This window comes from Mesoplodon bidens, assembly GCF_964165515.1.
Source record: "Mesoplodon bidens genome assembly, chromosome: 4".
Taxonomy (NCBI): Eukaryota; Metazoa; Chordata; class Mammalia; order Artiodactyla; family Ziphiidae; genus Mesoplodon; species Mesoplodon bidens.
This window is the reverse complement of record NC_138160.1, coordinates 115,508,596-115,533,780: the sequence shown is the minus strand read 5'-3', so window position 1 is coordinate 115,533,780 and position 25,185 is coordinate 115,508,596. Positions and strand designations below refer to the sequence as shown.

General features: G+C 53.5%; 1 protein-coding gene across 6 annotated transcripts in view; it reads right to left on the bottom strand.

Annotated features, from left to right (window-relative positions):
- SLC25A48 (solute carrier family 25 member 48) overlaps positions 1 to 11,597 on the bottom strand; it is a 43,755-nt gene extending 32,158 nt beyond the window's left edge. For 5 of the 6 annotated variants that reach the window (XM_081232011.1, XM_081232012.1, XM_081232008.1 and 2 more), the window contains exons 1-4: positions 11,353 to 11,597; positions 6,886 to 6,929; positions 3,378 to 3,449; positions 1,134 to 1,392 (exon numbers count right to left, since the gene is read on the bottom strand). In XM_081232011.1, the coding sequence (XP_081088137.1) occupies positions 1,134 to 1,392; positions 3,378 to 3,449; positions 6,886 to 6,929; positions 11,353 to 11,398 (421 nt within the window). In that variant the 5' untranslated portion in view covers positions 11,399 to 11,597. The remainder of the gene's footprint in view (positions 1 to 1,133; positions 1,393 to 3,377; positions 3,450 to 6,885; positions 6,930 to 11,352) is intronic. The other variant, XM_081232010.1, reaches the window with a different exon arrangement.
- Positions 11,598 to 25,185: the final 13,588 nt, after the last annotated feature.

Sequence of the window (25,185 nt, the reverse complement as noted above, 5' to 3'; positions counted from 1 at the left end):
CCCTAGACACCTCCCCGGCTGAGCAGGGAGTGCAGGCTGAATCGAGGAACCTGGGTTGGGCGCAGGAGACGCACTGGCCTGGGCTGTCCTGAGTGAGCTTTTGGGGCTTCAGCCATGGGGCAGAGCCGACCCCTCGCCTCTGTGGGCAGAGGGTTCACATGGAGGCCATTCAGAAGGCTGCCAAGGAGAGGGGTCTTACCCATGAGATCTGTCAGATATATATCTGAGGTGATAGGAAGGACCGGGGATGTAATCCTTCCACTATACAGAAAGGAGACTGAGGCCCAGGAAGGGATAATATCTTCCCTGAGGAGACAGAGGAAAATGAGAGCCAAGGAGCAAACCCCAAGGTATTGAAATTTGTCTAAGACCCCCAGCTCATCCTTCCTCTGGAGCTGGCACTTTCTACTCTGCACAGCAAGTGCCTTCCCATCCTTTCCATCCTCCTTCATCAAAACTGCTCCAGACAAGAGTCGGAAACCTCCTTCCCAGCAGCGAGGAGATGACAGCTCTGGCTGGCGGTGCAGGAGCAGCTACGGCGCACACAAGAAATGAAGCTCTAATGGAACATCAAGGGTGAGGGAGGGGCGGCCCGCTTCATGGCCCTGCAGCCAGTCCAGCTTGAGGCCTCCCTGGCTGCACTCCCTGGCGTGTGGGGGGCAGGTGTGGGTCTGAGACCTGGGCAGTCACACAGGGCCCCTCACTTGACAATGCTCTGCTGTTGTCCTTTTAAAATTCTTACTAATTTGTGATCAGGAGATTGCATTTTCATTTCACCCTGGGGGGCTGCAAGTTATGTAGCTGGTCCTGACTGCCCAATCATTAATTGTGTGTCCTTGAATAAGCATCTTAACCTCTGGGAACTTCAGTTTTCTCACCTGTAAAATGGAAAAAATCACAGCACCTGCCTCAGAGAATTGTGCTGAAGACGAATTAAGAGAACCCAGGCGGGGCTCTTTGCAAGCACCGGGCGCGTAGAAAATCCCTAACCAGTGAGAGTTACCACTATAGATAAAATGATTCAACATAGATGCCCTGCTCCATAAAAAGATTATTAACCAAATCCCAGACCTGGGAAACCAGGAAACGGTCACAGGTCCCCAGACACCAGGCCACCTCCCCTGGCCGCTTACCTTCCCGAAATGGCTGTGTTTGCATCTGCAGCCGGATCTTGATGAGGTCCACGGGTGCACCCAGCCCTACAGAGACCACGCCAGCCACCATGCTGGCCAGGAGCAGGTCAGACAGCACGCGGGGTGAGCCGGCCTCGGGCTCCTGGCACCGGTGGTGGCTGAGGAACCTCTGTGTGTTGCTGAAGACCCCAAACACCACTGAGTTGTAGACAGCGATGCTGGTGAGGGGGAAGGCCATGCCCTTGAAGAAGCCAAACACCTGTGGAGAGACCCAGGTGGAGGAAGCATGAGGGCCTATGCTGCCCTTGGTAGAGACCTTGCCCTCCTGGAGCCTGCGGGCTGGCGGGGGAGACATCATAGGAGAAGCAAACCAGTACGTTGGTGGAAAGAATAAAAGAGGATGCTGATGTGAGAGGAGAGACAGGGGAGGGCGAGAGCATCCTTAATCCGAGGAGGAACCGGCTTCTGCATGAAGCTTTGGTTCCTGAGCCGTGATGTGCTGGGCCTGGAACCTGCATTTGTCACTGGAGTGGCAGTGTTCTTGGGCTGCGGCCAAGGGCAGCCCATGGAGCCCCAGTGGGTAGTGGGCTCACCAAGCACCACACACTCTTTCCTCGTGTGTCACTCCAACAAAAGCATGCTCTGGGAATGTGCCAGGCCCTGGAGGACAACAAGAAAGACACTCTCTCCATCCTCACTGAGCTCACAGTCTGGGGGCAGGGGAGGGGGCACCCAGATAAACTGACAGACAATTAAAATATAATGTGCTAAGCCTGTAGTGATGGGGTAAGAAGGGTCCCACAGCATCCCAGGGGCACCTGGGCCAGCATGTAGCTGGGTGCCCCGAGCATGGGAGTCTATTGGAAAAAAGCCAGAGGGGGAGTCCCTGGATGAACAGCACGAAGAGGCTTCTGTCCATACACACTGCGTTCTCAGCAAACACCACAGATGCTCCACTGAAACTGGAAAATTCCACAGGCTCTTCGAGGAGTCAGTGCAGCACACATGGCACCAAAGATGAAAAAGCACCAGGAAGCCATTGTAAAAACTCCAGGCTGTACTCAAACCCACTAACCCTGACCTGAATGCATGCCCCCTATTTGCAAGGGGCAGGACACCTCCTCACACAGGCGTCCACACACGCATGTGCACGCAAACACATATGCACGCATGCACCATGCTTCAGCCTCTTCCTCTACAACAAGGTCCCTCAGATAACTTGAGACATCACTTAGCTCTGAGCTGCTGTTTCTCAGAGGAACTCCTACAGTCCCCACGGAAACCCCAGAGTGGAGATGCTGGCTGGCAGACACTGTGGAGAACATGTGCCAAAAAGGAGGCTCAACAGCTGCCATTCAGGGGACGCAGGAATCGGACATTACCCCAGAACAACGAGTGCTGGGTTTACAGTGCTCACCCTGATTTTAAAGCAAACGATCAAGAGATTCAGAACAACACCAGGACACAAGACATACTTTGACTGAAGAGAAGAACCTCCAGGTGCAGGCAGGAGGCTCCCGAGCTCCAGGGCACTTCCTAGGATGGAGCCTGGCGGGGACAGCAGTCAATTACGGGGCCACATTTCCAGTGACTCAAGGAAAAGCCCAGGGCTGCCACAGGGCTTACACCTGACTATTTCTTTAAACCAACAGGTCATTTCATTCTAAATTTTAAAATTTATTTTAAATTCCCCAAGGAGGAGCCTTGGAAAGTCTTCCAAAAGCCCATACTCATTCTCAAGAAGGTCACCTGATGCTTCTTCTACAAAATGTTATTCAGAATTTCCCCTTTGCAGAGAAAACCCCTGGGTCCATGGTCTGGAGTGACCTGGGGTACAAGCCCGTTCGGGGTGTCTGGGATCAGAAGAGCCTGCTCCCTGCACCCTCCGCCCCATGCTGGGATAAAGGAGCCTGTGAACGAACACATGGTTTACCGCCACACATTTGGTTTTGAAAACCTGGCAGGTCCTCCTGTTTTTGTAGGAATTTTCCACATTGTGGTTCTAAATGCCTCCGAATTTCTCCAGAGAGGTGACACCAAACCAGTTTTTTCCCTCAATAACATCCCACTTGGGGGCAGGGTTAAGTTTAGGTAGCACATAATATTTGAGGAGTGGTGTGAGATGAAGAGAGAAAATTGAGCCAAAGGTGATGAGAGGAATAAACAGGCCTCCTGCTGGGCATGCGGGTGTGAGGGGCTGTGACCTCGGTCCCCAGGAGGAGACACCACCCCGGGAGCACTTACACTCTCCCTCCTGTACACAGTGCGGATGCAGCTAAGGGTGCTCCCGTAGCCAGTGCCGGCCTGCAGGCGAGCCTGCGGAGAAAGGCAAGGGCGTGAGGGCCAGCCAGAGACAGGTTACATCCCCACCTCCCTCACGGCTCTGGGCTCCCAGCACTGAAGCCCAGAGAAGGGAAGCCCGGGCCCCAGTGACCCCGTCAGGAAGGAGGCCTGGACTTCAGTCCCGGCCTGGCTGGCTTTGCATCCTCTACCTGCACCAAGTCCCGTTCTCACCTGCTAAATGCAGCAGGAGTCCCCTTGGTCTGAGAGAAGAACAAAGGCCAGTTTGCTGTGCAAAAACAATGCTTGTGTGGGGACATATGATGCTGCTGCATCTTGAGTACAGAAAGCTAACCCGTGGCTCTGGCCCACCTGCTGTCCGTCACTCTGCCCTCCTAAATACTCCCAGGAGCAACCTGCTCTTCTCATCTCCAGAACCCCTGCATCTCTCACCCTGATGATGGGCTGGGCCCCTCGCTGGCCTCCTGCTTCCCCCACCCCAACTCCTCTGACTGTGTCTACACAACAGTCAGACTAATCTTTTCCAAACAACGATGAATGTTTGTCACTGCTGATTCAAGCTCTCCAGTGGCCTGCCACCAAACTCAGAATAAATTCCACCCTTAATCAGCACCCAGAAGCGTGGCTTTCACCACCCGCATGTCATTTCCTCCACAACCATTGTGCCTGCCATATTCCTGGACCCTGGAGCGTCAGTTGTTTCTCACTTCCAGAATGTTCCACCTGCTTTCTTCCCCTGGAAGACTCTTTCTCCAGCTTCTGCTCATCTTTTGGGTCTGAGCTTAAATGCTGCAATGATGTGATCTGTTTGTTTACTTAGGGTTTATTTGGGCTCCCCCTCTGGGGCAGGGCCATCTTGTATTTCCTTCTCGTCCCCGGAGCCGAGCGTGGCTGTGGCACTCAGCCCTTTGCACTAGCTAACCGAGCGGCCGGAGGGTGAAACTGTGGCATCCTCTAATGGAGGCTGGCTCTGGTGACTGGGGGCATCCGTAGACAGGCAGAGGGTCTGAGAAAAGCCACAGAAGAGCCCAGTGCACACTTCACTCTGGGTCTAGACCAGAGCAAAAGTCTGTCAGCTCTTGAGGAAGCTGCCGAGGCCAGCAGCACAGCTCAAGCCTCTAAGGCCTCCAATTGCAACAGGAGCTAGCATTTAGTATGCACTAACTGCGTACTTGGGAAAACACTGGAAATCCTATGGAACTTATCTCACAGAATCCCACAAATGCTCTGAGGCATGGATACTATCCCCACTTCACAGATGAAGAAAGCTGATTCCCTGTATATGTTTCCGATTGCTGCTGTAACAAATTATGATAAATTCAGTGGCTTAAAACAATGCAAATTTATTCTCTTACAGTGCTCTAGCTGGGCTATAGAGAGCTGAGCCCTGAGTAGAAAACCCTGGTCACATTGCATCAGACATAAACTTTAAATGCACCAGCTGTGCCAGGAGCCAGCAGTGAATCCTGACCCCAGCTCTACTGCCACCAAGTAGCCAGTGCTAGCTCTCCCACCTGTGGTGAGGCAGCTGCGGGCAGGGAATGAGTCTCTGGCCCAGGTCAGCAGCCCGGATCCTTCTAGCTTGGCTCTCCCAGGGGTGAGCCTGGGAACCAGGAACAAGTCACTCATCTGCCTCCCCACACCCCAATGTGTGTATTCTTCAGGACAGGAGGGGATCGCTCACTGCTCTATCCGCACTGCCACTTGACAATCCTCATGACAGCCCCACCGGGGAGGTGCTCTTTGCCCATTTTACAGACGAGGAAACCGAGGCTTGGGGAGGTTAAGTGCTGTGCCCTAGGCACAGGAGAGTATGTGGGAGGCTGGAACTGGACTCCAGGTTATTCTGACTCTGAGGCTCTTGCCCAGACCTTTCTCGGTGAACAGGAACTCTAGAGAAAATGCCAGCCAGAATGAAGGAGGATGTTCTGGAGAGAAACAAGGGCCCCAGGCCACAGCTCCGGGCTGGACCCAGAGGCCAGCCATGTAAGCCAGCATCTTGAGGCTGGGACCCTCAGCAGAGAGGTTCTCAGGCTGAACAGAGACAAGATTTTATGTATCAGGAAAGGTTCCCTGCAGAGGCTCAGGGGGCAGAGTGGAGAAAAGGAGGAGAGTCCTGGTCTTTACAGGTGACATGTGGCCAGGCAAAGAGTGGCCAGGCTTGCCTGTGCCAGGGGCAGGGGATGAGGATGGGGGTTCCAACAAGCTCTACCCTCCCCTAACCAAGCTGCAGGTGAGGGAAGGATGCTCTACCAGGGAGAGACACTGGTTGCCTGGGTCAGAAATGTGGCTGTTAGGCCTGCCGGGGCAAGGACTGGACTTGCTTTGTTCACCACTGCTGCCCTGCCAGCCCCACAGTGCCTGCACAGAGAAAGCATCCAAGGTGCATTTGATGTATGAGCAAAAGGCTGGGCTTGTGTGAGGGGTATGAGGGGCCAGGAAGTACCTTTAACTATTTAGACACATAGGCTGACCTCCCCATCAAGAAGAGAGCAGGCCTGGGCTCTGACTGAGGAAGGGCCCACGGCCACGCAGGGAGGAAGATGGGGAGAAATGGGACCACAGTGACCACTGGAGAAGGGCCTGGGAGGTCCTCTTTGTGCACGATCCTGGCAGAGCGTTAGATACAAATGTGGAAGTCAGGGTGAGGAGGCACTATTTGTGGCCACGTTCTCAGGGTACAGCTGTGAGTGTGGCTCACCATGGGGACAGGTGGTAGGGGTAGGGGTGGACCCAAAGAATGTCCCTTTGTAACATCTCACTCCTCAATGCTTCGATTTGTTGTATGACCTGAGGTGACACCCTTCCCCTTTCTGGGCCAGTTTCCACATGTGTAGAACAAGAAGTGTGGATGATCCTGATGCCGGGTGGCTTTGCTGGCTCCAACAAGTTATAACGGCTTCCCATTCCCAACCTAAGTCTAGAGTCTTAACCTGAAGTTCAAGACCTCCAAGGATTGAGTGCCGACTGACCGGTCCTGGATTCTGATCCGTAGCTGCTTTCAGAAACCTGATGGATCAGCGTAAGTGGCCATGTTGGCCCTTCCGAAGCATGGCCCCCTGGCGGTGTCCCCACCTCACTGTCTTTGCCCATGTTGTTCTCTGTGCCTGGAGTATCTTTTCCAACGGCCCAACCTTAGATTATGGGCCCAGATTCTGGTTCCTTTGCTCCATAGAGGCTTGCAGGAGAGCACTCACAGTGCCCCACCCCTCCCCTGCAGCTCATGAGAGCCTGGAGGCAGAAATGGAGCTTCACAAAAACAAAATCACTGCCCAGCAAGGAGGGGGGAGCATTCCAACCGGGCCTCCTAGCGCTCTGCCACCGTGGACTGGCACAGAGAGCCTGCCTTGCGCTGGTGGCTTTCTGGGGGTCAGAAACAGCAGGCACGTTCCCGGAGTCAGACTCACTCCAGGCCCCTTTCCAAAAGGTAATGGCAACATGGCTACCATACCTTGACTGTGTCCAGAGGGTGGCCAACAATGACGCTCGCTGCACCTGTGGATCAAAGAGGACTTCCTGGTTACTCAGTCTCTGGACTCCTCGCTTGTACTGGCTGGCTCTTAGGACAGAATGGAGGACTCAGACACTTACATTCACTTATTCAATCAATGCCCAGTCACCAGAGGGGACACCCCCCCACCCAGTGTGTTAGGCACAGGCTCACGCATGGAGGAAGGCAAAGAAAATGGAGTAAAACCTGGGCCCTGCCTCAAGAAACAAGTACCCTAAAAAAAGGCAGGTAAAGGTGCTGGGATAACTGGGTACCCACATGCAAAAGAATAAAAAGACCTCTACCTCATACTCTATACAAAAGTTAAAAGAAACCAAAGACCTAAATGCAAGCACTGCAACTATAGAAATCATATGCTAAAATATAGGGGGAAATCTCCACGAATGTAGATTTGCAACAGATTCTTACATATGACAACAAAAGTACAAGCAACAAAAGAAAAATTGGATAAATTGGATGTCATAAAAATTAAAAACATTTGTGCATAAAAGAACACTCTCAAGAAAATAAAGAAACCTACAGAAACGGTGGGGGGGGAATATTTGCAAATCAAACGTTTGATAAGGGTCAAATATCCAGAATATGTAAAGAACTCTAACAACTAAAAAGAAAAAAAAAATTTTTTAAGGGCAAAGGACTTGAATAGACATTTTTCCAAAGAAGATATACAAACGGCCAAGTACATGAAAAGATGCTCAACATCATTGGTCATTAGGGAAATGCAAGTCAAAAGCACAGTGAGATTCTGCTTCACACCCACTAGGATGGCTATAATTAAAAAAAAAAAAGAAAAGGAAAATAACAAGTATTCGTGATGATATAGAGAAATTGGAACTCGTATATATTGCTGGTGGAAATGTAAAATGGTGCAGCTGCTGTAGAAAACAGTTTGGCTTATTACAAAGTTAAACATAGGGTTACCCTATAACCCAGGGATTCCACTGTTAGAAATATACCTAAAAGAACTGAAAACAGGCACTCAAACAAGTACATATATACACATGTTTATAGCAGCACTATGCAAAAAAGCCAAAAGGTAAAAACAACCCAATGTCCACTGCTGGATGAATGGCTAAATAAAATGTGGTATATCCATACAATGGAATATTACTAGACATAAATAGGAATGAAGTACTGATACATGCTACAGTGTGGATGAACGTGGAAAACATTATGCAAAGCGAAAGAGGCCAGACAAAAAAGGTCACATACTGTATGATTCCATTTATATGGATTATCCAGAATAGGTAAATCCATAGAGACAGAAAGCAGATTAGTGATCGCCAGGGTTTGGAGGAGGGGAAAGGGGAGTACCTGCTTAATGGGTCCAGAAACTTCTTTGGGCATGAGAAAAATGTTTTGGAACTAGATAGATGGTTGCACAACACCGTGAATGTACTAAGTGTCACTGAATTGTATACTTTCAAATGATTAATTTTATGTTATGTGAATTTCACCTCAAAAAAAGAGGGAGGGTATGAAGAGAAAACCCAGAAACTTTTCAGGTACCTGCAGGTTATTTAGCTTTTCTACACCTCCCTTTTAGCATGTGTAGTGGGAATAATATTAGCACCTACCTCACGGTTCCATTTTAAGAATGAAATGAAGTAAAAAATGTAAAGTACCAGCAGAGCTTGGCACTTACAGGATGCTCAAAAGTAGCTGCCATCCCCATTGATTTTTTTTTTTAAGAAGGCCTCTTTGAAAAGGTGTTGGATACTCTGGATCTTTTCAATGAAAAATGCCCATCCACACACACATTCACAAGGCCAGAATGATTTTGGAGGCAAGCAAGACCGCCCTGAGGCCATACTGCAGAAGGCAGTGATTGTGAGATTGAAACAGGAGCCATCCTTCTGAGACCAATTCCCCATCGTGCTGATGAGGAAAGAAGTGTCTCTGCTAGCAGGAGTGACTGCACCAGGTAGGGTAGATCAGGGGTCCTGGAATATTAGATATCTACAGGGCAGAGAAACCAGCTATTCCAGAACAAATGTTCCCTTGGTCTAGAAACTCCAGGCCCCTCTCAACCCCTCCTTCCCACAGAACGGGGCAGAGGCAGAAAGATGGTGGGCAGCAGAAAGCCGGGCCATTCACTCTGCAGGAACCCCTCCCTTCAGGGGAAGGAAGGAGCTCTGGTCCTCAGGCTCTGGCTGTATCCCTCAGCCCAGGACAGCAGCCCCAGACCCAGCCTTGGGCCATTATCTCCCTGCACACTCATTAGTCCACCCATCTGAAAGCAGGGATACAAGATAAGAAACAGAATTATCAGGTCAGTGGTTTCCAGACCTTGGGATATTACAGACCAGTAAAACTTCAAACAAAATGTGAAGGATGTAATGGTGAAAGTTTATCATGACAGGTCACTGAGAGAGAAAACAGCTATAGATGAGTACAGGGCTTAAAATGGCCCTGGTACCAGACTGTCTGGGCTGGAATCCTAGTGTTCATCCTAGATGTATGGTTTTGGGCAAGTCATTGAATTTCTCTGAGTATCCATTTCCTCATCTGTCAAATGGGGATGTAATGATAGTAGCTACCTATTAGAGCTATAAAGAAATATACGTAGACATGAGACCACATATTGTATGATTCTGTTTATATAAAGTGTCCAGAAAACACTAATTTATAGAGCCTGAAAGTGGTTGCCCAGAGAGAGAGGGAGGGGATGGGGTTTAATTGTAAATGGGCATGAGGGATCTTACTGGGGGATGAAACGTTCTAAAACTAGTTTATGGTAATGGTTGCACCACTTGGTAAAATTACTAAAAATCACTAAATTGTACACTTGAAATGAATGGATTTTATGATATGTAAAATAACCTCAATAAGGTTGCTTTAAAAGTATCCATGTAGCATTTAAACAGCACCTGACACTTATGAAGTATTCACTGCTACTACATTCATGTTCATTTCATGGAAGCAAAAACAAAAACAAACAAAACCATGTTGACATCAACAAAGTAAGGGCAATCTCAGAATAAAGGCCAACCCACTACTTGCTGTGTGAGTTGGGGAGGGTCTCTGTGTCATCAGAGATTTTGAGCTACTCTGACAGTGTTACCCTCCAGGACATTTCTCAAACCAAGCCCCTGGCAGCCCTACTGAAGTTGGTCTGACTATTTAAAGGGCAGCCGAGGAAAGCCTCTCCCTCTGAACGGCTGAAAGGTTGTCCAGAGAGGGTCTGGATGTGCCTGGTAGGTCCCTGGGCACAGTCCCCTGCCTGGCAAAGTTAGGAGAGGCAGGTCTCAGCCCTACCCAAGGGAGCCTGTGCAACGGAACTGTCCCCAGTGAGAGGAATCACCTTTGCTTGGGAGGGTGAGAAGCAGGGGCCCTGCAGCCACCTGTCACCTGTGGGGGACAGACATGGACTCCTGCTAGGAGGTGGGAGGGTGCCACCAGAAGGGGAACCACCCGGGATCCTAGCTGGTTAGTTGCTTTGTTTTTTTTCCTTTCCTACAAATCTCCTGATCTCCATACCTAGAACACTTGGTGGGGCACAAACACGCTAGCCATAGCCTCTACCTGAGCGTCTCAGGATTTTACACTGGGGAGGGACTGCATTCGCCAACAGCTCTTTTCTGATGGTCCTCTTAGATGGAGCCAAAAGAAAGGCTATATCTGACAATAAGCAAAGTCCCTCACCCCCGCCCCGCCCCCAATAGCTGAGCAAAGAGGAGGGATAGACCTATTGGAAAGAGAAGAATGGAGAAGCAAGGCAATGGATGCGACTATTGCCCAAGCAAACACACCCCAGGCTCAGCAGAAAGCGGCTCCAAGAGTGGTAGGAAGGGACCGGCGGGCCCAACAGTGCCCGAGGAGAGGTGTGACAGTTGGCTGTGGCTGAAAACGTGAAGGGTTCCTCCTATCTGGCAGCGGTGCTGGGCTCCCAGCTCTGCGCTCCGCTCCCCGCAGCCGGACGCCACAAGGGCCGGCCTGACCGCCAGGCCGGGCTCCGCATCCCGCGCGCGGGGGCGGGCGGCGGTCAAACGCCACCCTCACACACGAGTTCCTGTGAGCCCAGAGTCCCCAGACTCAGGTGCGCACCAGGGCGCCGAAGGGTGTGTACGCGCCGGGCCGTTCCATTGGCTATCCGCTTTGACCAGCGGTTTAATCATTACAGGATCAAGTTCCGCGGACCCAAACTTTGAGGCAAATCGCAGGCTCGGGATGAATCTCCCCCGGGGTCGCGGCAGCAGGCGAGGAGCGGCAAGACCAGCCGGGCGGCGGGCAGCGCGCACCCAGGGCGCGTGTGGGCAGCGCCCGGGCGCGAATCTCCCTGACCCGGCACGGCGTGGAAACTCCGCCTGCGCAACTCCCGCTGGCTCGCTCTCTTCCTCTCGGGCCGGGCTGTCCCGTCAGCGCACTCACCTCTGGGGGGTCCCTCCCATCCGGGGATGCGCTCACCTCCGATCCAGCCCGCCACGAAGTCTTCCAGCTGGAAGTTGCCCATGGCCGGGGCCGCGGAGCCTCGCGTTCCCGGAGCCGGGTCGGTGCCCGTTCAGGGTCTGCTGGTCATGGCCCACAGGCGAGCGCGCCGGGCGGGCGAAGTCAGGGACGCGGAGCTCCCGGCAGGCAGGTCCTTCTCCACAACGGGTTCGGAATGGCTCGGAATCGCCGAAGCGCGCAGCCCGCCCGGCTCTCGCTCCAAGTGCCCGCGGGCAGCTGACATCACGCCCCCAGTAGACCTTAAAGGCGCAGCGCGCGGGCCGGGCGAGGGAATGTCCACCAGTAGTTATGGTAGTTCTTCACATCTGCTCCGAGACACTGGAAATGATTTCAGGGACATTTTTCAAAGTTCATGACAAGAGGTACAGAGGAAGGCTTTATCCGAGGTCCAGGAGTATTTGATTACAAACACCAAGGTCTCTCTGTGATAGGATTATTTAGCTGGGTGGACACATCTTCTTTTAAGCTGAAATAATTATAATTGAATGTCCAACTATCAACTAAACCAGAAGTTCTCAATTCTTTGAGCTGATTGAAAGCCATGGACAGTTTCGCTATAAAATACAAAGGCCACACAATTTTCCATAACAACTTTAGTGGTCAGGGGCTCTTCTCCCACCTGCACTCCACACCTTTCTCTAGCCCCCAGGTTTCAAAACCCTATCTATTCCTGAATTACTGAAATAACATGTGGAAAGCACCTGGCCCAGGGGCAGGCTCCAAATCAGCGCTAAGTACTCTCTCTTAATAATGTTCAACATTTCCTGGGCACTGAAATCGGGTACCTGGGCTTACTCCTCACAGCAGCCCTGTGAGATGGGTGTTATTATTATTCCCATTCCTAGGGAAATGATTGTATGACACATAGATTTTAATCTTTTAGAAAACTGGTCCAGATTAGATGAAAGTTGTCGCACCTGAGTTATAGGTTTAGCTGTGTGAAGACAGATTTGAGCTTTTTCCCAGAAGATCTGGCTGCCACGGTGGAGAGTCCAGGGGAGACCCCCACCCAGACTTGAAGGTCCTGCAGCATCCCAGCTGAGGGCACACAGCCCCCTGCTGAGAGCACCCTGGCCAGGTGGGAATTTCCAGAGCCCTGAAAACTCTCAGCCTGCCCCTGGCCAGGCTTTCAGGAGGGATGAGGCTAGCCTGGAAATTTCCTCTGAGAGCTGCCTGGACATGAGGTCCGGGTGGCCAGGCAGCACACTGTGCCTCTGGAAGTGCCTGCCTTGAAGCTCCCCAAAGCCGCTGATGCCCCACCCACAAAGCTCCCAGGGCTCTCTGAGCCAGTCCCCAACCACTGCAGACAAGCAGACCCAAACCTAGCTCAGCCTCCTTGGCTCAGACACGTCTGACCAGCCTGCAAACGCACTACCCGCATGCTCCAGACAATCACAGGGAGCCATAGCTGCCTTGCCCTGAGGATGTTTTCAAGCCAGAGTCTGTGCACAGTCTTACTTCCTCACTCCCCCTCACAGTAGCTGTGAGCAGGCACTGGGGGTCATCCCGGAAATGGTCACTTTTATGTGTCAACTTGGCTGCGTGACAGTACCCAGTGATTTGATCAAACACTCATCTAGGTGTTGCCGGGAAGGGATTCTGTGGAGGTGACGACCAACTGATTTTAAGTCTGGGAGCTTATCCTTGATAATCTGGATGAGCTTCATCCAGTCAGCTGAAAGCCTTTAGAGCAAAATGGAGGTTTCCCTGAGAAAGAAATGTCACCTGTGGAATGAGCATTTCCAGCCTGCCCTCCAGATTTCACACTGGCCCAGCCGGACCCTACAATTATGTACCATAGAATCTCCCTCTGGTTCTGCTTCTCTGGTAGAACCCTAACTGTGTACACCTGTGAAATAGAGACGAGGTGGCTCGTAGGAGACTCAGGGAGGTTTAATGAGGCCCTAACCAGTCAGGGGGTCTCATACCCCCCAGCTGTGAGCTGGTGGAGGAATTCTAGGGACAGCCTTGCTCTTGACCTCTCTCCACACACTTCTCACCCCACCCTCCACTTTCCTATCCCGCCCCTTGTCCTGAAATGGTGCTTCATGGTGTGCTCATGTCTCCCTGAGCCTGTGCTGACCCCCATCAGCCACGGGCTCTCTCTTCCCTGCCCCACTCCCAGGCAGTGATGCTTATTGCCATTCCAGCCACGTCCCAGGCCCTGGCCCCAGAGCAAGCAACACCTGGAGGGCCAGGGTCATGTCTGACTCTGCAGGGGCCCAGCTCCCTCAAGGTCCAGGCTCAGCCTGAACCAGCCCGGAAAGCAGAGGGGTGGTCACCTCTCTCTCAGACGCCCTTTCTGTAGGCAGCCCTGCACCCAGCCAGGTCCCAGCTGAAGGTCCATGCTTGCTGGGATATGTGACCTGGCTACGTGGAGGTGCTTTTGGTCCAGAGAGAGCTCCCTGGCCTCCCTCCAAGAAGGAGGAGGACTGGTGTACCTCAGTGTCCTGCTAGTTTCTAGCAGGGACTCAGCCTTAGCACATGGGATTGCAAAACATGGTGAGGGGTAATGTCTGAAGGAAGGGGCCTCTGCTGGGCCTCTCCCACTGGCACATTTATGTCACATCATCAAGACCATCATGGTGTGGCAGCTGCCCAGGGCTCCTTCTTCCAAAGCAAGACAAAGTTTGCCACTGAGGCTTGATCCAAAAAGGGCTGAGAGGAGTGGGGCTACCAGTAGCACCTTTCCCCCCTCACCATGCTGTGCCCTGCCATGCTTGGGACGTGTGCCAGGACAGTTATGAGAAATGAAAGGTCTCCAAAGAGTGGTCATTGTGTGAACTCACCTTGAAGCCAGTCCACAGGTGGAGAGCCTGCCAGTTCACCAAGGCCTGCCTGCTCTTTTGGAGGACCACCAAAGGGTGCCAGGCGGATTGTCGTTCCCTCAGTCCTGTGTTGGCACCAAGTAAGAAAGCCTTGAGTTGGCAGGCAGAGGCTCCGGAGCCCTGGGACAGCCTCCCGGGCCCAGAAAGCAGCTGCTTGAACTGCTAATGAGCTGCAGCAGAGCGGAGGGTGTGGGCTCCTTTCCAGAAGGCACCTCTGTGCTCCATTCCCAAATGTGGACCACAGATCTGCCCAGCAGGCACACCGACGAGGGAGGTAGGGGGAGGACCCAGGTCTCGTGGCAGCCAACGGCCTGGCCAGAGAATCCTAGACCCAGCAGAATGCTGGCTCTGGGGAGGACTCTGAGCCACTACTTGTTCCTGACTTCCCTGCTTTGGAGCAGCATTTGTAGTGCTGCCGTGCACACTTGTATTCTGCCCTTGGGAGAGAGCAGGTAAAGCAACTGAGGCACAGAGAGATCAACTCCCTGGGTTGCTAGGGTCAGAAAGAAACCCAATTTCCTTTCTTCTTCAGCTCCTTCCCCAAAGGTAACCCCCAGAGCATCTTCCACCACAGTGGGGATCAGCAGATGGGCGATGCTGACAGTCTTTGATAATGAGTGGCGCATTTCCCATTTCTCATTTGCCCTTTCAGGTAAACAGTTTCCCAAGCACCTAGTCTGTGTCAGTCTCTGCTCTTGGGAAGGGCTCTGGCAGAGAGGGGACCGTTTGCCTGAGACGCCACATGCGGGCGGCTGTGAGAGCACTGAGGGGAGTCCAGTGTCAGTCAGCAGTCAGGGAAGGCCCCCCACTCCCCCCCGCCCCCACCCCTCTCCAGGCCTGCAGCCTCCTGGCTGCACCCTGAGTCTCTCCAGCCCCATGGCTCCACCTCCTTGGCCAAGCCCAGGTCCCCCATCTGTTACACCTGGGCCAGGTGCTCCCGCCTGACACCCCGTGGCAGAGACCCTGCCCTGCTCCCTGATCTCCTCTGTCTTCTGGAAGCTTGCTCTCACCCGGTGGGGTAGCCTTTCTCCCTGACTACTGCACTCTCTCTCCTTCTCTCTGTCCATGGTACTCACTTCCTGCCCCTCGTTCCATTTAGACTCTCAGGGCCCTCATCTGGACCCTCTCCCAGCCATACCCATCACCTCTCAGATCACAACCTCGACACCTCATCTCCTACCTGTCTCTCCTCTCCTCAACTCCTCTACTTGGATGGCCCCATGTCATCTCTAACTCAGCACATCCTTTGATGCACTCTCTGTTTAACTAACTCTCTAACTATCCTTCCAGCGCCCCACCCAGCTGGCCACCCAAACCAGACGCTGGGCATCACCCTCGATTCTGCTCTCTCCCCCAAGGCCTCATCCCATCAGCCGTGAAGTCCAGGGTCCATCTCCTCCCTGGCCCCGACATCCATCCCTCTCTGACGTCTCCCAATGTGGCTCAGCCCAGCCCTGTGCCTCTGCCTGCCTGGATCATGGTGGACAGAAGCCCCTGGGTCCCTCTGCCCCAATCCTCTGTCCCTCCAGCAGCTGCCACAGGGAGCTTCTGAGACCTTGAATCTGCTCCTGCTCTCCGGCTGACAGACCTCCAATGACTCCCCATGGCCTTGAGTCTAGTTCCACTTCCTTAGCTTGGCATGTGAGGGTCTGTGGGCCTGGGTCCGGCTGCCTTTCCACTTCTCACCTCCTACCACCCCAGCCCTCTCCTCAGGCCAAAGCCCCAGCTGAGTAATATGTCCTGCACGCCCCACATGCTTTTCACATGTGTGCCCGCCCACATGTTCCCTTGCTGGGAACCCCCTTTTCCCCACTTCTTCTATAGCTAACCCTCACACCTTACCTTACTCCTTTGAAACTCAGCTCAGACAGCTTCTCCTGATAGGCCTTCCTTGAAGCACTCATGGTCCACTCCATGCTGGATCTGCTATCTTTCAACTGTATTTCCAGAACATTCCAGGCATATGCATAGCACTGCCGTCACGCTCTATGGATTATAGTCTGTCTTCCCGTCAGGACTGTGGACACACTGAGAAGAGGGCACTGCCTTATTCTCTTCTGGACCTGCAGAGCCTGGCAGAGGCCTGGTGGACATCACTGCTCAGCGGGCCTTAAAAAGGGAGGCCATGGGCTTCCCTGGTGGCACAGTGGTTGAGAGTCCACCTGCCGATGCAGGGGACACGGGTTCGTGCCCCGGTCCAGGAGGATCCCACGTGCCGCGGAGCGGCTGGGCCCGTGAGCCACGGCCGCTGAGCCTGCGTGACCGGAGCCTGTGCTCCGCAATGGGAGAGGCCACAACAGTGAGAGGCCCACGTACCGCAAAAAAAAAAAAAAAAAAAAAGGGAGGCCATGGAGACCAAGTCTGAAGGGCCTGCTGACTGCTGGCAGTCAAAGAGGGAGTCCAGATACAAGGCAGGCAGAGCAGAAGAGACCAGGGTCTTTCTTGGCGTGTCACAGAAGCCTGGCTCCTTGCAGGCCCTCAAAAGTTCCAGATGCTTTTCCAGCTCAGGGCCTTTGCACTAATCGCTCCCTCTGCTTGCAGCTCCCTCCTCTTGCCATCCTCAAGGCCAGCTCTACCTCCCTCAGGACTAAGCTGAAACATCCTCTGCAGAGAGGGCTCTCTCATTGCCCCTCTCGAGGCTCCCTGCTTCTCCTTCCAGCCCTCACTGTGTTGGTCAGTCTTTGTGCAATGCCTGGGAGGCCCAGGAGGGTAGGAGCTGTCCGCCTTGTCCACTGCCGCTACATTCTAAGCCTCTGCTGCAGAGCAGATGAACGGTAATGACTAATGATTGAGTGCAAATGAATGAATGAAGTGGGACACATGCATGTCTTGTCTTTCTTCTTTGGGTGTTTGTACCTGCTGCATCACTCCTGTGCCGGACTCAGACAATGGGAGCTCTGGGGTCCCTTCCCTGACTCTGATGAGTGATTTTGAAGGTGCTACTGGAGTTTCTCATTTGGGGCAGGATTCCTTCTTTTACTGACAGTTCTTTGAGAGAGTCTGTTCAGAGCATGTTCTGACTGCATTTGGTCCAGTGCCCCTTCAATTTGATGCTCCAAGTCAAGTAACAGAGGCGAGTGGCTGTGAAGTGAGAGGGCAAAGCAGCTGCTGGGAGGCTGGGAGGCTGGGCTGCCTGGGCTCTGCTTCTGGTGCTGCTGCTCACTGGGCACCTTGGGCAAGTCCAGGGCTCAATTTCCCCTCTGCTTTTTGTAGAGTAGAGACAAGTCTCCTCAGTGTCCAGAGAAGTGTAAAATTCTGGGCCATGGAGATGCAGGCTGTGGGTGTCTTCTTAAGATCTGTCAGCAGAGGGCGCCGCTGCACAGCACTTGGAACTCCCAGGAGGAAAGGACAGGCTTGGCTGCAGCAGGGGGAGAGGTTCCTGGCCCAGTTTCCCTGGCACTGGGCTGGCAGACTCAGAGCCAGTATACACTTGGGCAACGAAAGAGGCGCTGACACGGGAGGCTCAGGAGGAGTCTGAGGGTGCCAGAGCGGACCTCTGAGGGGCTTGATGAGGACCCATCTGAGGCTTCCTGGAAGCTGACTCTGTACTTGGAGGGAGAGCCCCCAGTAAGGAGAGGTGACACCTCCATCTCTTAACCTGCCTTGACTCATTCAGGCCTCAGATTTACCAGGTTCTTTTCCACCTCAGGGCTCCAAGCGGGGCCAGTGCTCTATGTTCTTCCTACACTAGCTCATCGAATTCTGTGAGGCAATTCCCCATTTTTCAGGTGAGAAGAATGAAGCTCAGGTTAGTTAAGCAATTTCTCCAAAACCACACAAAACCTCCGTGAGTGGAGGATTAACGATTCACACCTTTTGTTTGACTCCAGGACCCAGCTCATGACCAAGGTGCTGCCTCCTGGTCAAGCCTCAGAAAGTGGAGGTGACTTTCCCCAAAGCCCTGGCCCCTGTGCATAAATGTCCTAACTTCTCTGACTCAGCTCCTCCACCATCGGGGAGATGGTATTAACCTTTGCCAACTACGCTCACATTCTTAGGGCGGCTGGAGCAGATGTCTCAGGAATCAAGGGGAGCGCCCTGGGCTGCCCTCAGTCCTTGCCTCCCTGCCAGGGTCCTGTGGGCTGAGACGGCTCTGTGCACATCTGAGAACAAGGCAAGCCTGCCCTTTTCTTCTCAGCTGATGGGCGTAAGCGGGCTTGTGCTGAGGACAAGTGGAGGCCGGGCAAGTCAGGGACCAGGAAACCTGGGATTGAGGGATTTCCGCAGGAGAAGAGGGGCGTGGGGTGGGTGATGGCGGGGGGACTCCACTGCAGCTCTTGAGGTCACATCCAGCGGCCTCTGCTGAGCACTGCTGTGTGCTGAACCACCTGGGGTGCAGAGAGCTGGTGACTCGGATGGTGAGAGAGGAGTCTGTGTTGGGAATGGTGGCCCCATCTCTGCCGCCGTGTGGCGAGTCTCCTCCACCGGCCGGCTCAAACTTCAGCGGCCAGTCCCCGAGGGAGACCAGGAAACCTCATCTCCTGCCTGAGCTGAAAAGAAGAGGAGCCAGACTCCGAAGTCTCAGGAAGGAGCTGGTCCTAAAAAGACGATCTGGATTTTGGCCTGCAGAGGCAGTAGAGACGGCATCCATCACATCACAGGCAGAGGGCAGAGCTGAGTGACCCCAGGCAGGAGAGAGCACGGGAGCCAAAAGAGCTCGCCTGCTGTGGGAGAGGAGGCTGAAGGCTTGGAGTCTGAGCTCCAGGACCCTGGCTGGCCAGGTGACTCTGTGGGCGGTGGCATCTGCTGTCTATCGGCGGTCCGCAGGCCTCCTGCCGCCCCTGTGAGTGGATGGAGGACCCATGTGGGGGCTAGCTGTGTCTCACCTGGACAGACCTCCCTGGCCCACCCTGAGGCGGGCCTGGGCTCCTTGCACACCAGCCTTTCTCTCTGTGGGAACCTGGCGGGCTTGCCTGGGGAGGCTGAGGCCTGTGCTGGTCCAGCCTCTCAGAAGGGCTGTGGTGTCCTTTCGCTCCCCTCACCCCAGCACACGCACAGCACACTCATCAGCCTCTGGGTGAGGGTGGGGCGTGGGCACGAGAACCAGCAACATGTTCCATCTGCAGAGACAGCACAGGTCTTCCCACTTGCTGTGCATCTCTGGATGCACTCTTCCTTCCGGACCTCAGTTTCTCCATCTATTAAAAGAAAGGCCAGACTTAAGACCCCACACCTCAAAGAAAGAGACGGGGTGACAAAACTCTCAGCTTGGAACCCACCCAAAACCACTGCTCTCTGTTCCAGGGTCAGTGTGAACATGGCAAAGAGCAACTTCCTGTTTTTAAGAGAGGGGAGATTTAAAGGACTCCAAGGACATCTCATTTTTGATGCAAGTACAAAGAAAAAACTTAAAAGAACAAAATCTCAAAACCATGTGGATTCAGTTTTCTCCAGAATAGAGGTTTCCTAAGTGACAAATCTGTAGCCAGGGAGAAGGCTGAGGAGAACCAGCCTTAAATGAGGTACAAGTCCACTTGGGGAGGGGCGTGCAGAAGGGAAATTGCCCACTGCCTCATGCCTTACATGGTTCTGCTGCAGCCGGGTCTCCCAGCAAAGCAGCCGAGCTCCGGCTCTGCCCCTGCGTCACTTCTTCCAGCCCCCTCTCCACCTTCTCCGGAGGAGCTCCACCTTTTTCCTCTTGCATGCAGCCTCCGAAGGTGCCTCAGAATGACCAAGGTGGCTTCCATCCCCCTTCCTCCACTCCTCTCCTAAGTTCAGGCCCTATAAAACCAGAATGTGCCCCCTTTTCTGCCTTTATTGATGCCTCATCCATTCACCCAACAATGAATGCTTGAGTATCTCCCATGAACTAGGCATAATGCTGGGTTCTGGGGATACAGCCCTGTTATCTTAGCACACCCCTCCCAAGTACAGTGTTCATGCCACTTCCCTCTGATGCTGCACCCCAACTCTAGGGCCTGCTTTGGTGAATGAGCCCTCTATCCCCACGAATCCCCAGAATTTGGCACTATACCTTATATTAGAGCATATGGTAGGCCATCTTCCAGGATGGTCCCCAATGCTTCTCACCATTCATGCCCTTGTCAGGTCTCTTTCTATACTGAATTAGAGCTCACCTGTGTGGCCAACAGAATATGGCAGAGGTAAAAATACGTGACTTCTGAGGCTCAGTTGTTAATAGGCATTACAGCTTCTGTCTTGGTCTCTGGGATCACTTGCTCTGGGGAAGCCAGTTACCATGTTGTGCAGCTGCTCAAGCAGCCTTGTGGAGGGGCCCACGAAGTGAGGAGCTGAGGCCTCCTGCCAGGAACCGGCACCAATTTGCCAGCTGTGTGAGGGAGGAAGCAGACCCTCCAGGCCCAGTCAAGCCTTCAGATGACTGCAGCCCTGGCCAACACCTTAACTGCAGCTTCACGAGCGATCTCAAGACACAATCACCCAGCCAAGCTGCTCCCAGATTCCTGAACCTTAATGCTGTGAGAAATTGTATTTATTGTTATGTTAAGCCCCCAAGTTTTGAGATAATTTATTACATGGAAATAGACATCTAATACAAGCATAATAGTTAAGAGCATGGACTCCAGAGCTAGATAGTGTTTAGATCCTAGCTCTAAAGCTTTCTAGCTCTGTATTCTTTGGTTGGCCATTTAATCTCCCTGTGCCTGGACATCCTCCTCTGTAAAATGGGGCTGCTAACTGTACCTAACCAAAGTCAAAATCAGTGTGTTAAGTCATGTGCAGTGCTCAGCACTGTGGTTGGTGCACAGTAAACCCTCAACAAAAGTTAACTCTCACCATTGTTCCGGCCTCTGCGTCCTCATGTGTGCTCATGTCTGTGTCGGCACAGAGCAGCTCCCGGCCAGTTCCAGCTGGATGGATGAGAAGCAAATTGTTCTGGAGATAAGCCCATCCCCTTACCCGGGATCTCTCTGCCCCAGACCCTTCCTGCAAACCACTCCCTCAAGAGAGCTCTCAGTCTTGAAAAGCTCCAGGGTCTCTTCAGCCCTGGCACTTGGCTGCAAGGCTCCCAGCCCTACCTGTGCTCTACAAGCCCCACACACGGACCGAGGGAGCCGTACCTGGGACCCAGCTCAGACAGCACAAAGAACAAGTGGCCCCCCTGGTTTCTAACTCACACCCAGACACCTCGCAACTGTTTGAGGGCAGTGAGGGCTCAAGGATGCCAGCCAGCACAGACCCAGCCCAGACTCGGCCCTGAGGAACACACAAGGGACCAGGCCAATTCCCCCACTCCAAGAGCAAAGCCAAGGAGTCTTCCAGCAAGGGCACCTAGATTTCGTCCATCACACTCCCAACCCCAAGTCCCCCAGCCCAAAGGGAAGTCGCAGGAAATATCAAAAAGTGGATGTTTTTAGAAGAAATTCTTCCATGTACTTGAAGTGTGACCGACTGATTTATTTTCCCTCCTCCTCAACCTCCTCATCCTCAGGAAGAGTGGGGAGGAGGTGCAGGCATTCCCCTGGTGCAGGAACAGGAATCAGCCATCAGGGGTGTGTGGGTCATGGAATCAGCACCGCGGGAAAGACTGGCTGTGAATGTGGGACATGACATGTATGACTGGGCACTCAAGGACAGTTTCAAACAGAAGCTGACGTCCGTGTGCTCAGTCCCAGGAATGGGTGGGGTAGGCGGACACACCCATGTGTCCTCATCCCATGTGCTTCAGCCTCAGGGCCTTCTGCTGTGGTGCGTGGGGGGAACCTGGAGTTGGGGCACCAGACAGCATGTCCACGGAGTCCAAGAAGGCAGGGCCTCGGCAGATGTGTGCTGTGTCGCTGTGTCCTGCCTGCTGCTCCAAAGAGCAGGAAGCTGGGGAAGGAAAGGCAGAGGGGCAGTGAGGAAAGGAGAGCTGGGCGTGGGTCCAAGGGAGCCTGGCAGGCAGCAGCTGGCTCTGTCCTTGCCGTGTGAAGACTCACGGAGGAGGGGCATGTGGGGAAGTGCTCAAGCACTCAGGCCCCCCCAACCCTGGTCAGACAGACCTGGGTGTGAATCCCAGCTCCTCTGTTGGCGAGCTGTGTGAGCTCGGGCATGTTACTTAACCTCTCTGAGCCCGCTTTTTCAACTGTAGAATGGCGATGACACAAGTGTATGCCCCTAAGGATTATGGAGATGGTCTCTGTGAGATGCCTAGTACACAGTAAATGCTCAATACATGGAAGCCACAGGTATTACTTCAAAGCATCAAATTACTGCACCAACGCCAACCCTTGTAGTGGAATGATTTATTTACAGACTCGTCTCTGGTCTCTGCGCCTCTCAGGTGTCCAGCCAGCCCTGCCCCTTCTGCTTTGTGGAGGCACTTTTGGGGCAGCTGCTCTCCACTGGGCAGGTTTCCCAGCTAGGACGGATGAGTGGGAGCAGCCGGGGTGGGAGGGTCACTTCCTGGGGTGCGGGGCCCTGGGACAGAGGTCTGCCAGGTCCCCCAGTGCTGCTGCCTGCACCCTCTGTGGCCTCCCTAACTCACAGAACACCTGCCGCTGACTGTCGTCCTGCAGCTCCCTCCTGGTGGGTGGGTCACGGAAGCCTGCACACCACCTGCCAGGAAGGGCCAGGCTGGGAAAACTCTCCTCCTTGGAGCGGTAGTGAGGGAAGAAGCCACTGGGCGGTTCTGAGTCCTCCTCTCTGATACTCTGGTCTCCTCCTCGGTCCCTGCAAACCTCGGGCCACGGGGCCAGCTCCTCCTCAGCCAGGAGCTGCCCGTAGGTGCGGAAGAAGGGCAGGTACTCCAAGGCCACCAGGGGCCCATGGGGGAGGTCAAGGTTGCTGCAGGGCTCACTGTCCCTTGAACCGGTGGCCTGCAGTTGCCGGGACGGGGGCTCTGGGTCGTCCTCCTGCAGGAGGCTCTGAGAGGGCAAGACTCTGTGCTCAGCCTCGCAGCTCTTCTGGGACGTCTGGGAAGAGAAGGGAGTTCCATCTGTCACTGCACCCAACTCCCCCAGTCTCTCCAGCTCCCACCTACATTGGAGGCCAGAGGGGTTTTCCAAATGTGGCTGTCCTCGTTACAACCCAGGGTGGCTCCCATCCAGGGTCGGCTTACCCACAAGCCTCACCTGCAAGGTCCCCGCGGGACACAACAGCTTTCTTGCCCTTCCTCAGTCACACCAAGCAGGTCCCGCTTTAGAGCCTGTGCTCTAAAGACTCTCTTAGACTCTCAGCTCAGGGGAGCCTTCCCAGCCCCTGCCTCCCACAACGTGACTCCGGATCACTTCGCCCTTCACTTCTGCACTAAAGCATTTTTCTTAGCCAGTGGTCTGCCTGCTCCGTGTGTGTGGTGGTCTTTGTCTGGTGTTCCTGGCTCATTGTAGGCACTCAGCCTATGTTTTTCCAACAAATGATCAGTCTAGTCTGCTGACTCTAGTGCATCTCATATGGCCTTCACTCTGTCCAGTCCAGCCACATAGACCTTCTCTAGGTGCTTCTTACTTGCCAAGCATCCTCTTGCCACAGGGCCTTTGCACTTGCTAATGCTCCTGCTTGGAATCTCTCCCCTCTCCTTCTTCCTAGTTGACAACTTCTCCAGCTCTTGGCTTAAGGTCTCTTCCTGTACTCCCCTGGTCTGGTTGCATCACTCTACCATTGACTCCCACCATCCTGATTCCTCTCATTCAAGGCACCCATTCCTCTTCTGTGAAACATTCGTCTGCATGATTACTTGATTAATGCCTTTCATCCTACAATTTATAAAGTCCACCAAGGCAAGGCCCATCTGTCTTCCATATCCCTGGAGCCTAGAAGAGCCCTGGCATACAGTAGATACCAAACATTGGAAGAAATGAAAGGAAGGTTGGAGGGAAGGAAAGAGGAAGAAAGAAAGAGTACTGAACTGGGCTTGGCCAGGAACAAAGTCTTTGCCAGACTCAACGTCGACAGGAGGGAGAAGCCATTTCTTGGGGGGAGGGTGGGGTGGAGAACGAGGAATTACTTCCCAGGCCCTGAGGGAACATAGGGACCCAGAGCACCTGTCAGTGAAAAGCCAGCCCATGCTCCACCTTTGCCTGTCAGGGCCATGGGTACATGGTGGGGTCCATGGGGTCCATGTGTGGCCTCTGGGCCCCTATTGGAGGACCCTCCCAATAGGAGGGACCTATTGTGGTCTGGCCGTGGCCTTCTTGATCCTTGATGGGGACTCTGGGCCTTGAGCGCCCCTCCCTCACCAAAGGCCATGTGGTGGCACACACTCCTGCGTGCAGCTTGAGTACACGGTCCCCATCGTAAGTCTTAACCATTGCTAAATGCCTGCTGTCCTGCTGACTGCAACTTCCTGGAGAGTGGGTACCAGGCCCTCTTCTGAGTTCCATGTGTCTTGCTCAAGCCACCTTTGCTGAGTTTCTGCCACTCCCCAGACACCCCATGGGCCCTGCGCTGTGCAGTCCTCTCTCTCCAGGAATCCTAAAGAGGCCTGTGAGGAGAGACTTGCCTTTCCAGCTTTGTTGTGCCAAAGAGACAGGACAGACTAGTAGCAGTGCCGGCGTTTGAGCCCGAGTCTGCCCTGCTCTGAAGCCTGTGGTCTTCTCACTGTGATTCACACGGTATCGTGGGTTGAACTGTGTCCCCCACAAGAAATGAGGTCCTAACCCCTAGTACCTGTGAATGAGACCTTATTTGGAAATAGGCTCTTTGCAGATGGAACCCAGTTAAGATGAGGTCATCCTGGATTAGAGTGGACCCTAAATCCAATGACTGGTGTCCTTATAAGATGAGGGAAATTTGGACACAGACACAGGGAGAATGTCACATGACAATGGAGGCAGAGACTGAAGAGACGCTGCCACAAGCCAAGAAATGCCAAGGATTGCCAGCAACCATCAGAAGCCAGGAGAGAGGCAAGGAGCAGATTCTCCCTCTGAGCCCCGAAGAAGGAACCCTGCCCACACCTTGATTTTGGCTCCTGGACATCAGGATTGTGAGAGAATAAATTTGCGTTGTGTGAAGCCACCCAGTTTGTGGTGACTTGTTTCAGCAGCCCTAGGACACTAGTTCG